The 16,507-nt window shown below is 36.0% G+C and overlaps 2 protein-coding genes across 5 annotated transcripts; both read left to right on the top strand.

Moving 5' to 3' along the window:
- Nucleotides 1–357: 357 nt before the first annotated feature.
- On the top strand, nucleotides 358–4,185 carry LOC147384954 (putative CCR4-associated factor 1 homolog 11). 4 transcript variants are annotated; one of them, XM_086425093.1, is made up of 3 exons: nucleotides 360–1,276; nucleotides 1,937–2,018; nucleotides 3,194–4,185. In XM_086425093.1, exons 1-3 carry the CDS (start codon nucleotides 510–512, stop codon nucleotides 3,338–3,340), a joined length of 996 nt encoding a protein of 331 aa, XP_086281219.1. In that variant the 5' UTR covers nucleotides 360–509; the 3' UTR covers nucleotides 3,341–4,185. The 4 variants fall into 4 exon arrangements, with proteins under 4 accessions (XP_086281218.1, XP_086281219.1, XP_086281220.1 ...); XM_086425094.1 differs by lacking the exon at nucleotides 3,194–4,185 and adding an exon at nucleotides 2,773–3,188 and having other exon boundaries at nucleotides 361–1,276; XM_086425095.1 differs by lacking the exon at nucleotides 3,194–4,185 and adding an exon at nucleotides 2,532–3,188 and having other exon boundaries at nucleotides 361–1,276.
- A 1,578-nt stretch (nucleotides 4,186–5,763) lies between these two features.
- SBPASE (sedoheptulose-bisphosphatase) lies at nucleotides 5,764–8,258 on the top strand. The gene is made up of 8 exons (XM_086425091.1): nucleotides 5,764–6,013; nucleotides 6,173–6,295; nucleotides 6,438–6,623; nucleotides 6,740–6,821; nucleotides 6,914–7,135; nucleotides 7,232–7,332; nucleotides 7,571–7,642; nucleotides 7,754–8,258. Exons 1-8 carry the CDS (start codon nucleotides 5,900–5,902, stop codon nucleotides 8,033–8,035), a joined length of 1,182 nt encoding a protein of 393 aa, XP_086281217.1. The 5' UTR covers nucleotides 5,764–5,899; the 3' UTR covers nucleotides 8,036–8,258.
- The last annotated feature ends 8,249 nt before the right edge of the window (nucleotides 8,259–16,507 follow it).

The following is a 16,507-nucleotide window of genomic DNA, read 5'->3' as shown; positions in this document are numbered from 1 at the left end:
AGAATTGCCAATCATGATTTCTTTATGTGTGTCAGATGGTTGACATGTTTTATGGTTATGGGTTCAACTCCATCACTCCAGCCAAACCATCCAAAGAAAATGTGAGGAACCGAAATAGATAAGCCATGTTGGCTCTAAGAAAGATCTGGAGTTGGTTAGCTAATCAACTCCAACATCTACATGATCAACACTCATCAGCTTATCGAAGAACGGCTCTGGTTTCGTACTGAGTCGCCGTGTAGTAGAAGCCAAGCCAAGAGTGTCCAGTCCGTTACTTTCGAGACAACTTAAGTGGGCCCCACACATGAACTTTCCTAAAATTAGCCATTATTACTTTCTAAAGGAAGCAGACTCTTTACTCATTACGTGTTCTCCCTTCTTTAGAAGCAAAAACCGTGCCTTTTATAAAATGCCCTAAGTTCTCCCCTAATTCCACCACAAAACCCTAATTCTGATTGATAGATCGATCGAATGTTAGAGTGTTTTAGAGATCAAAATCATCAACAGCAATGGTTTCGAACAAATACTCGAATCACAAACCAATTGTAATTCGAGAAGTGTGGTCCGCGAATCTTGAATTTGAATTCAAGTTGATCCAAGGCGTTGTTGATCGATACCCCATCATCGCGATGGATACTGAGTTTCCTGGAATTGTTTATCGACCTGAAGGAGACTATTTCTATCAACGAAAGCCTTCTGATCACTATCTGATCCTCAAATCGAATGTTGATGCTTTGAATTTGATCCAGGTTGGACTCACTCTCTCTGATTCTGATGGAAATCTTCCAGATCTCGGTACTGGTAATCAGTTTATTTGGGAATTTAATTTTCGTGATTTTGATGTTGAGAGGGATGCGCATGCAACCGATTCAATCGAATTACTTAGGCAACAGGGGATTGATTTCGAGAAGAATAGAGAACATGGGATTGAATCGTACCGATTTGCCGAGTTGATGATGTCGTCGGGTTTGGTCTGTAATGATGACTCTGTGAGTTGGGTGACGTTTCACAGTGCTTATGATTTTGGGTACCTAGTGAAGATCTTGACTCGCCAGAATTTACCAGATGAGATTGTTGAGTTTCTGAGTCTTCTGAGGGTGTTTTTTGGGACGAAGGTTTACGATGTGAAGCATCTGATGAGGTTCTGTGAAAGCTTGTATGGTGGGTTGGACCGGGTTGCGAGAGCACTCCAAGTGGACCGGGCGGTTGGGAAGTGTCATCAGGCCGGTTCGGATAGCTTGCTGACATGGCATGCATTCAAGAAGATAATAGAGAGGTATTTTGCAAAAGATGGACCAGAAAAGTATGCAGGGGTTTTGTATGGTTTGGAAGTGTTTTAAGGGATATTTAGTTTAATAAAATTACAATTTTAGTTAATCTGTCAAAGAATTATGATTGTTTATGTGGTAATTGCTAATCTGCACCATGTGCTGTGTAGCTTAGGAACTCCAGTCAATTTTCTTGACTAGTTCTAGATGGTAAGAATAAGATTTCTAGTTTTGGTAGAATTATGTTTCATTTTAGGGAGTGTTTGATTGTCTGGATAATTCAGTAGAAAATTGATTAAAATGGGATTGCCATCAAAAACTGATTGAAATCCCGGGAAAGAGTGAGCTTTTAATTTTTTGGTTCCACGGGGAAATCATTTCGAGGTGTGGGTAGTAAAAAATGACTTTCGGGCCGTCTTGGGCAAATAGCTTTTTTTCCTGAAAATCATGTTTCCTTTGAGAAATTGATTTTCCCACTAGTTTCTTAGCAATCAAATGCAGTCTTGATTAAATTGAAGGTCAATATTAGTAGGTTCAAACTAAATTTGGTGACCCCTGCAATTTTATTTCTTGAACTGTCTAGGAACTCATTTTACTTGGCTTAGGATCTAGCAGCTTGTAGTTATTTCTGGGATTCAACTGTCTTGAGGTGTTCCGTGTCATAACAGGAATGCAGAATTAGTTGGGATTTCTAATCAAACTGTGTGGAGTTTAAGATGGATGCTTGAGCACCCAAGAGATACATCTATGGTAAGTCAAGTTTCATCCATGGCTTCTTTTCTTTTTTTCTTTTTTGATAATTATTCATCTCATGACTTGGGTCGTTTGATTTTGATAAGAAACATATTCAAGCCTAGGTTTGGATTATTTTCTGTTTGTTTCTATTTTATAACATATCCTCTTTGCGTGTGCGCGTGTGTGCGTGCGTGCGTGCATGTGGGTAGGGGTGTGTGTGTGTGTGTATATGTGCGTGTGCTTGCGTGTGGGTGGGCGTGTGTGTATGTGTTTTTGTCTGATAGGAAGCTTTTGGCTGGGACAGTCAAAGATGAGTGAAGGTTATGATGTGATTTAAAAGTGAACTTTAGTGGTGGTACTATGAGAGATGGGTAGCACTATGGTGGGTTGTTGAGAGAGATAGGAAGGACAATTCTCATCGAGTAATTCCTATCACGATCTAGCACTCATTGAGCACACTATCTTTCCAAAATGTTGCTGTGTGGGGGCCTCGGTTCCCTTCTAAAATTTCTTTTTTCATGTGGACAGTGGCATGGGGAAGAATTTTGACCATGGATCAGTTACTCTAATATGTGCTGCATGTGCAACAGAGACGAAGCAGCAGTTAGGCATTTGTTTTTTTTTTTTTTTTGGCTTATCGTGGATATCCCCACCCTTCGGGTGAGACTTCCCACGTTCACACGCACCACCCTACATGCAACTGGTTGAGATGGGGTATTTGTTATTTCATTGTGACGTTGCATGAGATATTTGGTTGCATTTTCTGCAGTTATTTAGTGTGGAGGGATGCATACCTCTCTGTTAAGGACTTGTTGGAGTTGGTCTAAGATGGGTTACTGTTTTACTAATTTCAAGAGGGTTTTGTGGAGCCTAATACCTTTTCCCATTGTGTGGGGGATTTGGAAGGAGTGAATCAGTAGAATCTTTGGAGGAAAAGAAAGCTCTTCAAGATACGCTTACCCCTTTTCTATATTTACTTTTCTTTTGGTGTAGTTTTTGTTGAACTTAATTTTTTTTTTCAAGGACTTTTTTGGGGAGGTGGGATAGAGTGCGTAACATTTCGAGGGGGGGATAGGTTTCTTGGGATGCTTAAGTTCTTTGCTGTATTTTCTGCTGGGTACCTCAACCAGCATCTAATATAATTCTTTCTTTACTTATCAAAAAAAAAATGTTGTGGTTGGGATACTCAGAGAGGTGATAGTATATCTTGGTTCATCAATTTTGGTTGCTTGGAGAACTTTGGCCAACAGAATTGGAGTGGAGTGAATTGGTCTTTGTTGGTGGTTTCCATTTTGATTTCTTCGATGGGGTGTCCCTTGAAGACTCACTGGATGTAGTAGTGGGAGTTCACAAACCTGAATTGGTTGTGGTATCAAGACATTTTGGTCAGGTCAGATGGATCTTTAGTAAAAGCTACTATGTTGCTGGGGTAAGAGTTACGAGGGGGTCAATGGCAGGATTCCATGTTTTATTTAGGAGGTTGAAGGAACTTTGATATCTACAACTTGTTAGGTAGCTCAGCTTGGAGTACAGATTGGTCAAAAGGCGTGTTGATTTCATTTCTTCGTGTTGATTTCATTTCTTCATGGCTATATGTGCCATGTTTTGGCATAATTCCTCTTGTTCTCTTGTCAGATCAGATTGTTGGCATGTTCAAATTGTCAAGAGATGCCTATCATTGTTGCTCTCCTCGCTATTGGTCACGATGTATTGATACAACACATTATTTGAAGGATTGTCGCCGACTTGTTAAAGCAATATGCTCAAATTTGTGTTTTAGTGAGATTATATATTAAAAGATAGTACTCATGGAGAGAATCAATTTCATGAATTATTTTTGTTGGTGCCACACATGGATGTTATCAATCTAGTCAACTCTGGTGGAAAGCACCTAAATAAAGGGATGGAAAAAATATGTTGCTGTGATAATGTTGATTGCGAGGCCATCATTAACTTCAATAGTAAGAGAAGAGAAGTAGGTCAAATGTTTGAAACCCCACCAAGCTATGAATGTCTTAGGGCCACCCTCCAAGGTTTGTTTGACCCTCGACTCAACCTGTTGCACGTAAGACTTTCTGAGGGGGCGGTGCGTGTGACCGAGGGATTAGTCCCACCCGAAGGTGGGGATACCCACGATATCAAAATAAAAAATAAAAAAAATAGAAAACTTGACAAAATGGATGTATTTGCTTGAAATGAAACCTATTTGGAGTTCGACTAATATGGTTCCCTAACTTTCTTCCAAGTTATTAATATTTTTTCAGTCCTCTTTTAACTTATTTATCTTAATTTTAGTTTTATTAAGAAGTGGTTGCTATACCAAGTTTTTTTTAAGGGGTTGAAGTTTAATTGGACTTCATTACTAGTCATATTTCTTTTAAATAATGGTATTATAGTCAAGGATTGGCAAGTTTGATGATTAATGAAATTGGCTCAGTAAACTTCAGAGAATCGATCATCTTACATGATTAATTCTTCCTTTAATCCCCTTTTTATTTTTATATTTTTAACAGTTGATATAATCTTAAATGGGCCAATAAAATTTCGTAACATTCGATCACAACTAGATGGGTAGGGCTTATCTCTAGCTTGATTCGGGTAGAGTCCGACTTTGTAGTGGACAGGCCGCTTCAAATTTTGAAGGAACCCTCCTCGATACAAGACACGTGGTGTTTTTAATTTTTTTTCACGCCCCAACATTTCCACCAAAATTTGGAATACCACCTTGAAAGTTTTTTCCTTTCAGGTAGGACTCAACCTGGCTGACATGAACCCAGGCCACTGAGATGCAACAACACAAGATTGTTTTATGTAACATAGATACATAAGAAAATTAAGAGAAAGTCAATTAAGAAGGTTAAAAAATGCTTAATAATGACTGATTATAATTCTAATTAGTAGAATTTTTCACATTGAAAATTTTAAAAGATACTGAAAAAGAACATGGATGTAGATAGTGAAAATATATATAAACACATTTTCAACAACATAAGACGTGGCTATGAATGTCACCCCCAAAGGATTGGGCTTTGTCTTTGGAATTTGGTGGACTCTTGACTTACCCTATTACACGTTGAGAAACTTATGTGGGGATGGGACGTGCGACCGTAAAAAAATTTAAATAAAGAGTCGATAACATGACTCGCCAGGTGGCATACTCAATTGACTCCCTGGTGTGGATAAGTTTGGGAACTGTAGAACTGTATGCCTTTGGATACACGGCTCCCTCAAAGCTACGATTCCCGAACTTGTCACGTCAAGGAGTCGATTGAGTATGCCACATGGCGAGTTATATTATAACGACTCAAAAATAAAACAAGTGTTGCTTTGAACAATGGAATGGAAGAACATGATTCATTTAATCAATCAGAAACCCTATCGCCTGGAGACCGTAAGGCGACCAACTCATTTTTAGAAGGAAAAAAAATAGCTTCTACTATTTTAAAATAAACCACAAACAAATTATACCAAGCTGAATAACTCGGTCGAGTTTTTGACCCAACTTGGCTCCATCGAGTTTTGAGGCCAAATCACCTTGAAATCCAACCGAGTTGAATCGACTCGACGAGTTTAAAAAAAATATGCTTCACCTACGTATGCAAACGTTGGCCGTTAAGCAATATGCCAAGAGAAATAGGGGATCAGTAAGAGCCACAAATTGGAAGGATGGGAATCAACATAAGTCCCATACACTATCTTTTTAGCATGACACGTGGCAGAAGCACATTTAACTGCTTATCTACTATCCTTGAGGCTCTCCTTGTTTTCCAAGCTCAACCCATAACACACACACAGACACACACACACACACACTCATACTAACAGAGAGCTTCTTCAAGGAAGCAAGTCTTGCAAAAATTTTCATTAAATCTATAAATTTCAGAAATATTGCAAAAATGGAGACCAGCATCACGTGCTACGCACGTGGATCTTTTCCACCGAACCTATCGTCTCAGCGATCGACTACATTAGCGTCTCCAACGTCGATTTCTAGATCGTTTAGTTCTCGGGTATGAAATATATTGAACCATATCAACATTTATATGATCATAATTTTATTGAATTATAGTCATATTCTTTATTTTATTTTATTTTTTCGAGTTATATTGTACAAACAATAACAAATTATTTGAATGAAAAAATAAATAAATATGTGATATGTCTTGCAGCGTCTTAAATCGACTTCCCTCTTCGGTGAATCTTTGCAAATGGTATCGAAATCTTCAATTAAGGTTTCAAACCCGAAGAGTTCTTCATCTCTAGTGACTAAATGCGAGATCGGAGATAGCTTGGTAACTTATATCAATTTATTTTTAATGCATGAGTACTTGGTCTAGACCTTATTAGGAATTTAATCAGATTAACTAATCAAATTTTATTGAAAAAAAAACGGTAAGATTCGACGATTTATGGTGTAGAGTTTGTTAATTATAGGAGGAGTTTCTAAGCAAAGCAACCACTGATAAGGGATTAATAAGGGTGATGATGTGTATGGGAGAAGCACTAAGGACCATAGCCTTCAAAGTGAGGACTGCCTCTTGTGGAGGAACGGCGTGTGTTAATTCGTTCGGAGATGAGCAGCTCGCTGTCGACATGTTAGCCGATAAGCTCCTCTTCGAGGTTAGAGATACCAAATTTTGTACTTTATTGGTTTTGATCTATGTTTTGAGATTGAATTTCATGTTTCAATTTCAAGAACAAAAATAAGCTCAATTTCTCTAATCTTTGATTCCTAGGCTTTGAATTACTCGCATTTTTGCAAATACGCTTGTTCTGAAGAAGTTCCCGAGCTTCAAGACATGGGAGGCCCAGTTGAAGGTCTATTATAATTCTTATCGAAACCCGTAAATTGAATTGAGGAAAATCAAACTATAAAATAAAAACCCATTTTTGTTTAATGATCCGAATAGGTGGATTTAGCGTTGCTTTTGATCCACTCGATGGGTCTAGTATCGTTGACACAAATTTCACGGTGGGTACGATCTTTGGGGTGTGGCCCGGGGATAAGTTAACGGGTGTAACAGGAAGAGATCAAGTTGCAGCAGCTATGGGTATTTATGGACCTCGTACGACATATGTCCTCGCTCTTAAAGACATCCCCGGGACACACGAATTCCTTCTTCTCGATGAAGGTTATAACTAATAATCCCTTTTTAAACATTAATTTTTTTCTTTCTTTTTTACTACATCTATATATATAAACCATCTCTCATTGATGTATTTTCTAGGAAAGTGGCTACATGTCAAAGACACCACAGAAATTGGTGAAGGAAAGATGTTCTCTCCTGGAAATTTGAGAGCCACATTTGATAACCCTGACTATGATAAGGTCTCCATTATTTGATTTTCTTCTTTTTTATTGCTACATTAATCAAAGAATAATGCTGAAGTGACCTCAAGATTGGACCTCACGCTGCACATCCTGACGTGAAAAGCATTTATGGTTCTCCTATCCATTTTCACGTCAAGATGTGCGATATGAGGTCCAATCTTGAAGTCACTCCAGCACGACTCTTAATCAAATATTCCTTTTAAATCTTTAAATTTGTGTAATTGTCTTACAACAGCTCATCAACTACTACGTAAAAGAGAAGTACACGTTGCGGTACACCGGAGGAATGGTGCCTGACGTTAACCAGGTCTTTAATCTGTTTCTTGTGAGCTCGAATTGACTCGACCACGTTAGTGAGTTGGGTCATTTTAATTGAGTTCATCTACTAAGATTTTTTGATTGTTTGTGCTTCTAATAGATCATTGTTAAAGAGAAGGGTATCTTCACAAATGTGATATCCCCGACAACCAAAGCGAAGCTGAGGCTGTTATTCGAGGTGGCTCCATTGGGTTTCTTGATTGAGAAAGCGGGAGGATATAGTAGCGATGGAACCCAATCAGTCCTAGACAAGGTGATCAATAATCTCGATGATCGAACCCAAGTTGCATATGGATCGAAGAACGAGATTATTCGGTTTGAAGAAACTCTATATGGGTCTTCAAGGCTTAGAACTGGCACACCTGTTGGGGCTGCTGTTTAGACTACATTCCCTAGCTTGTTTTCAAGGTTTCCCTCACCAAACTTTTTCAAGTTATTTTTATGCATGGTTTTATGATATTAAATTTCATCAATGTTGAAGAATCACAATAGCAATTATAAGTTTGAATCTATGTGAGGCTGGATGAATCAAGAAAGAAATAAGTCTCACCTTTGTTCATTAAAACTAAAAGATCATAATAGGCATTTTTCTCGGTTTATCGTAATGGTGTCTTAAGAGGTTTTACATTTCCTACATTGCCTTGAAGACTAACATTGAAATTAGCCCAAATAGAGGATGATTAGATCTCAAAGGTAAATCCATTTACACCCAACTCTTCATCATGATCTTCTATCTACTAGATTTTATACAACTCTTTCTAATTTGAGTAAAATAAGCATTGTGTATCAAAGAACTTGTGTGACATGTTGTCTTCAAGGTTAGTGCAAACATTGTGACGAACACATAGTTTTGCCACACACAAAAAATGGACTCTGTTGTATCTTGAAGACAGATTTTTCAGAAATTCGATTGCAGTTTTGTTTTTCAAGACTAATGAGGGGCTTCTGCTATATACGTGACAACGTACATTACTATGTCTTGGAGCAATTTCTCAATTCTCCTTTCTTATTATTATCCTCCATTTCCCCACTTTTTTTCAAAAATTTTGCTTGAAAAAATCTCTTGGTCTTTAGGCCAGTCATCTTCGCCAAGGATAGCTACAAGTCCAATGAGCTCAAGTGGTCACTACGACGGGAGTTCCCCGAAAACTACATGTTACACCTCATAACTATTATTGCAACCAAAGAACCTATACTCTCACTATCCTCCTAATTACTTACCTTAGCCCATGTTGTGATTTTACATTTTTTATTTTATTTTATGTTTTTTTTTTTTTGTTTAAGATGAGTATATATATCATTGGGGCTAGTACCCCATTGATACCATTAACATCATCTCCATATAATTCTTATGCAAATTGTTTTGTGGTTTGTGAATATAATGGTGGGAATGAAGATACAATTACAGATATATGGTGGAGCAAAGATGCAATCCCTAGAATGGAGATGGTAAAGTCACAACTCTCCCCAAAAGTTTTCTTTATTCTTCAAAATGTATTCCAATCTTACAAGCTTGAATTAATCGCGCAAAATAATCCTTAATCGACATTGTAATTGATTAGACCACGGAGTTCGTGGAGCATAAATTTGATTTGTTCAAACCACCCTCCCAACACTAAAAATCGTTTTATGTCAAATTTTGTTGAAGTTTCTTTTATGATTACATATATATATTTTTAGATGAAAGGAATAGAAAATGTGTTCAAAGGTATAATATACAAATTTGATAACCATATGTTAATCATTGTCATATTTTTTTATATATAAAATTAGAATTTCGAGTGTATCATAATAATTTTAATACAAATGAAATATTAGATTTGTAATTAAGTATAGTATAAAATAATGTACATCATCGTAAAGATCATAAAGAGCTTTTTAACTATTCTAGTTCTAAGGATTTGAAGAATGTTTAAGAAAAAACTTGAAGGGAAACTGCAAGCCTCATAGATTGCTAATTGTTGACAAACTATTTACTTCAAAAGACCGAGCTGATGGGGAAGGCATAATTATGAAGAGTCACAGGTCGAACTGGGGTATGATACATGAGCATGTGACACCCGAGAATGGAGGTTGATAACAGCAATACTGAACACTCCCTTTCAATCATACGAGTGGAAAATTTTGTTGAGGAGACTTGAACCCGTGATCTATACGAATCTAGACCCCTGATACCATCTTTACAAACCATTTACCCCCAAAAAATCGATCTGATGGGGAAGGCAGAACTATAAATATAAGTGGGTCATGAGTTGAACTGGAACACGATACGTGAGCACATGACACCCAGGAGCGGAGGCGGATAACACAACACTCAACGCTAATTAATATTTTGTTTTGTTTTAAGAGAGTTGGCTTCAAGTTGAGAAACCTATGGTATCATAAATTAAGGATGTAATCATTCTCAAACATAATGAAACTCTCACATCTCTCATTTGTGGGCGTAGGCTTAGTCAATCCCATATAAATCTTGCATTTCTATGCGATTATTTATCACATACGTAGCTACATCTAAGGATATACACTCACAAAAAAAGGTGATGGTGTGTGTAACTTAAAAGAGACCTCACAATCACTGCTGATTTTTGGTGTGTAGATTGTGTGTGTGTGTGTCATATCGTGGGTATCCCCACCCTTTGGGTGAGACTAATCCGATGATCACATGCACCGCCCCCTCAAAAAATCTTATGTGCAATAGGTTGATTCGAGGGTCAACCAGATCCTGGAAGGTGGCCCCAAGAAATTTATAGCTTCTTGGGATTTCGAACACTTGACCTAGGCCTACTCTTCTTGAAGAGCTTATCAAGGCTCAGCTTGCAATTAGGCCAACTCCTTGGGGTTGTGTGTAGATATACCAATGGGTGGGATAAAAATATACAATCATGGTGATTATTTGACTCTGTTTTTTCAGACGCTCTTTATATGCTTCCTAACCTGCAATTCACATAACCATAAATCTTTTACCTTGTGAATCCCGAAGCAAAGGATCTATGATTTTGTGTAAGGAACGTACAAAGAGCGTCTAAAAAAGTGAGTCAGATTATCATGATTCACAAATATTTGGGATCATGGGCCCAAATAGTACTCCATATGGTAATACATTTCTTCTTGGAGATTTTCAGCCCAGTAACAACTCAACTAAATTCAACAAGAAACAATTGTGCCAGTTCAAGGTTATGGTTCCTATTTTTTTTTTTAACAAAGTTCATGAAAAATAGTTGTTTTAAGAAGCAAAGTCTCTTCTCTTTAGATGTTTCTACCAATTATATATTGTTACATTGATCAACATTGGTATCTTGCAGTAAAGCTAGATTATATGAAACTCTCACACACACACACACAGTTTTTGGCCCTATAATCAATATAGACAAGTTAAAACTATGGTCCTAAGCCCTGCCACAAAATTCGCGGAATTTCGATAAAAATTAGAGAAAAAAAAAAAGCATTGACAAGGGGGGTCTCTTGAAAATTGGTGATTAATTAGATGAATGAATCGATGATTAAAAAAAAAAAATTCGGTGATTTTTAACTCTTTCCCTCCACTTCATTTTTTAAGCCGTGTCACAAAATTCATGGAATTTTGACAAAAATTGGGAAAAAAAAATCATTGACAAGAGGGGTCTCTAGAAAATTGGTGATAATTAGATGAATGAATCAATGATTAAAAAAAAAAACCAGCAATTTTTTACTCTTCCCTCCACTTGAATTTTTTTTTTTTTTTTTCTCTTTGGGCCTATCCCTCCACCTAAATTTTTTCCAAATTTATCCGAATGAACCAAACTGACCCCGACACATAATCGCCGGATCCAAACTTGATTAATAGGATCCTAAGATCAAAATCAATTGGATTAGGATCCATTTTCAAAAGAAAATAATAGTTTATTGTGTGAACACTCTCCCTTCATATATTTCCTTTCCAAGCATACTCATTAACCTGTCTACTTTATCACAAAAGAGAAGAGAAAAAGAAAGAAAGAAAGAAAGAAAGCAAGACCCACTCTTTACTTTTTCTATCCCATTCCTTTGAACCCATTTAGTGATGATTTTCATGCAATCCAATCCAAACTTTTTTTACAATAATAAATCTCTTTGTACCCTACATATATAACCCTTCAAGACTTCAAAAAATCAACCAAAGATCTCTTTGCAATATTTGCAAATCCCCAACAAAGTCTGCCTAGGAAATCTCCCATTGTATTCTTCTATGAATTTGGTCATCTTTTTCTTCCTAACATGTGCCCAAACCCCACTCTCCTTGGGATTCCTTCACTACAAGTATATAATATTTGACTATAGTACATACATATGGTCAGGTACATACCATGTGAGTGCCTTCTAGCAAGATTTGTGACATTATGAAGGGCATTTTAGCCCCAAAATGAAGGTTTTTTATTTATGGTGAGACATCATTTAATCTAGGGTTTTTAAAGGAGGAAACCTTGAGTTTGTTTTGTTTGTGGGGAGAAGCCCTTATTGGAGTTGTTGGGAAAAGAATGTCCATCATCAACAAAACAAGAGGCCCAAAGATCACATGGTAGGGATGGTGCTTTTTACCCCCATTTATCATTGTAATCATGAGGGTTTCTCTTTTATTTCTTAACTTTCGTTCGACAAAAACAAATTTTGATTTGATTTTTTTTATTTTTAACGTATTACCTCAATTATAAAATGAATAATGATTTTCTGACGCCCTTGACGTGGCATGCGCTAGAACCATAGATTCTTTTCCGCAAGATACACAACTACACATATTTATGGGGATGTACAATTGTGTATCCCGAGAGAAAAATTCTATGGTTTTAGCCTATGCCATGTCAAGGGACTCATGGGTGTGTGTGTGTCAGACGAGGCGTCAAAAAATCATGACTCTTATAAAATTTTGTAATTATAAGATTCACCAATAAGGACCATGTATATAGCTGCCCATGACTTGGAGCTTCCATTATATGTGAATTTATAAGACGAGTCATAGAAACAAGCTCAAAACAAATATGTGTCACAAATTCTAATTTCAAATCAACAAGAAGCACCAAATACTTTCTAGTAAAAGAATTATGTACTTTTATAACACAAAAAAGACCCTTATTTTGTGCTTGGATGTGTTTGTCTCCAACAACAAAGTCTTATATCAAAGATTTGGGATCTGTTAAATATATCTAATTCCTCCATTCTACTCTGTCCAAAGCCAAATCTCACATAATCGAAAGCGCATTAATCTCTACATTTGTTAACCAACCAACTACTCCAAAATACCAATCTGTTGGAGAGAGGGGAAACGATGAATAAATATATATAAGAGGGTCACAAGGCTTAATTAGGGTATGACATACTTAAGAGTGGAGGAAAATATACACTCAACACTCCCCCTAACTCACCCATAAGGGTGGAAAGAATTGAACCCGCGACTTATACGAATATAACACTCTGACACTAAGTTAACCAACCAACTACTCCAAAAGATTGATTTGTTGGATAGGGGGAGATCGATGAATATAAGAGGATCACGAGACTTAACTAGGGTATGACACACCCGAGAGTAGAGGAAACTATACACTCAACAATATTCACTATCTCTAATCATCTTCTTTTAAGTCTTTCTTTCGCTCTTCTAAGACTTCCAACTTCAATAGTTTTATCTTCAAACATCCAAATTTTCTATCATTGTCCTTTAGCACCTATAGTTATAACGAAACCCTAGGAGAAGGGGGATAGAATTCGAGACACCCATTCTACATATTATTAAAAAAACAGGTGCAATCGAACCAAGAAAACGAGTAAAAAAAGATAAAACATTAGATAATATGTAATCACACAAAGAACCATAGCGATTTTATATGATTTCCTCAAGATTGAGATACGTCCACGAATCACACCAATTTCACTATGAAGAGAAAACTCACAGTTACAAATTATAATCTTTCACTAGTACTATTAGGCTTCACAAACCACAACACGTATACCATGTGTGACTTGCACGTGTACAATGCCCTCCACTAGGCCTATTTTTAGGTGCATATAAACAATACTAAGATATCTTAATTACATATTAAAAGAAGAAAGAGACTTGGTGTTGTTTTTGAGGAAAGGTTAAAGTGTCTTGAATTCTTGTAGCTTTATTCTTGTTTCTTCTTGAGAATATGACAAAAATTAAAGAAATAACAGGAAAGCAAATTAACATGACATAAAGCTTCAAAGAAAAACCAAACCCTATACTCTGATCATAGAATCTTCACAAAATAATATAAAATCAATGCCAATAGTCCTAAAGTTCTTAAACCTTAGACTTTAAGTGCATGCTTTCAAACAGTGAGATTTCCTTTATATCCTCTTGTGATTAGAAAAAAAAAATAGGAAGAAAGAAAATAAAGACAAAAAAGAAGCTCCCCAAGCAGCTTTGGGATTCAAAACACATGGGGTGGTCACTTAAGACACAAATCTAATACTATATTTTATTTTCCCAATATGCCCACATAAAAAAAAATATAAATTTAGCATAGTTTGGGTATAATTATTTATTTATTTATTTTTAAATAAAAATGGTTAAGCTAAAAAATAATTAAGGAAGATTTAGAGATACCCTTCCATGTTCTGGTGAATATCTTAGGTACCCCCTTGACCTTGATCTACTCTAATACTAATGGAAAATGATTAAATGTCCCCATCTTCAACTAGTACCTAAAAACCTTTGATTTTTCTTTCAAAATCCAGTCATCTTTAATTCTCTTTTCTTTTTCTTTTTCTTTTTTTCCTGAACGTTGAAGTATCTTTAATCTATTGGGTAACTTTTTTACCATCATCGGTAACTTTTGTAAGGGGTCTTAATGAGGTTGAAAAATGATGGATTGAATAGATTAAGGGCTTGTTTAATAATTCATGGAAAATGGGTAAGATTTCTATTTTTTATTTAAAATGTGATTTTTCATGTATTTGATTGGTTTTTATTTTCATGAAAAATAATTTTTCACCTTTATCCAAAAATCCAAAAAAGGGTGGATTTCATTTTCCTACCTATTTCCATGGAAAAAAGAAATACAGTCATAAAATTCATCTCTTCTTCCTTCTCTTCATCCCTCAAGTTCTACTCTTGTTTCTCTTTGTCCTGTGTTTTGTTGTCCCTCCCCCTACTCCACCTCCACTCCTACACCCTCTGTTCTAACATCTCTCTCTCTCTCATGGATTTTGATTTTCTTGCAATCAACCAGACCTTAAAAGTAATTTATCATAGAGGCTGAAAACTTGAAGATAATAGATTTTGTGAGAAATATCCAAAGGGTTTTTTTGCTGGAGTTTGAAGATTAGGGCATTTGAATCTTTTTCATTAATTCATAAGAGGAAATCAAGGTCGAGGGACTAGTCATTAATTTGAAAACTTTTAAAACATTTTAATGGTATTTTGATCATATTTATAAAATTTATGATCATTTTCATCCACAAAGTTTATAACACAAACACACACACACACACACATATATATATATATATATATATATATTGCCCAAAATCTCGTGGGGACATTATCGTCCTTCACAACCATAACTTTTCAAAAAATACGTTCGAAATATTGTATTAAAGTATATATATATATAAAGTAAGGATATTTTGGTCTTTAGATGATGACACTTTTTATAAATATCATTAATTTCACTGAAATTTTTTAAAAACATTTCATGAACATTTATGAAATATGAAATGTAAAAATAGGATCTAAAATTATATCACATATCTCTAAGATAAATCTTGATTATTTGATATTTTATTTTAATGGCCGAGATTTTATATTTTTAAAATGAGTTGTGACAATCTACACCCCCCTCTGACATACACCCATAACAGAACCATAGATCATTTGCCTCAGGATACATAAGAAAAAGATAAATGATTTTACGTATCCCGAGACAAATGATTTACGGTTCCATGATTGGGGTGTCAGAAAAATCATTATTCTTTTAAAATCGTATGGTGGACCTAAACTAATAATCCATAATGGTTCATGATGATTTCCAGCCGTAGAAAATGGGGAGAATTTTCAATCAACATTTTTGAAATTCTATATTTATTAACCCATTTGTTGTCTGATGTACTATGAAAACCTGTGGAATCAAACAACGGCTTAAATTCAGCGACAAGGATGAGTTTTGGTGGGCCAACGATACATGGGATCAGTGAACTAAAGTATGTTCGAATGAGGCATTTCGGGGATGTGGGCCCATTGAGTATTCGATGACGCATGACGACATCCGTACAAAGATCAGACTGAAAATGATGGAGAATGGTAGAACCCACAGACATCATATATCGCTATCTACGTCTGACAACAAAACCCCACCAACCAAACTCACTACCATCACATATCTCTTTCTGGGTGGAGAAGGTCTACGGTTACAAATAAACCACCTGGACCACCTCATCAGTGGGCCCCATATTGGTGGGCCACTGATTCATAATGAAGAGCACGCCTTGCATGACATGAAAGCTAAGCAAAATTTCTATCAATGTGATGCTTTGAGAATAGCCACAAAAAATTTCAAATATTCTTCAAAAATGGATAAAATTCCCTAAAATATGGGATTTATTTATTAAATTCATAAATTAATTGGAGATTATTTGATTAATCATAAAATATGGTAACATATTCTAAGAACAAAATAAGAATTTGAGTCATGATAAGACTTACCAATGTTCAATCGACACCCCTGACTTGACAAGCCCAAGAATAGTAGATCTGCTCTCTTTCGTATACACAACTACATATTTTTATGAGGAATCATAGTTCTGTATCTCGAGAAGAGTAGATCTACAATTTCGAACCTATTACGTCAGGGGTGTCAATCAATTGAGTGTGCCATGTGGGGTA

The sequence above is a fragment of the Akebia trifoliata genome, chromosome 15 (genome assembly GCF_017979445.1).
Source record: "Akebia trifoliata isolate Shusen 1 chromosome 15, ASM1797944v1, whole genome shotgun sequence".
In the NCBI taxonomy this organism is placed as follows: domain Eukaryota; kingdom Viridiplantae; phylum Streptophyta; class Magnoliopsida; order Ranunculales; family Lardizabalaceae; genus Akebia; species Akebia trifoliata.
This window is presented reverse-complemented; position numbering and strand designations above follow the sequence as displayed.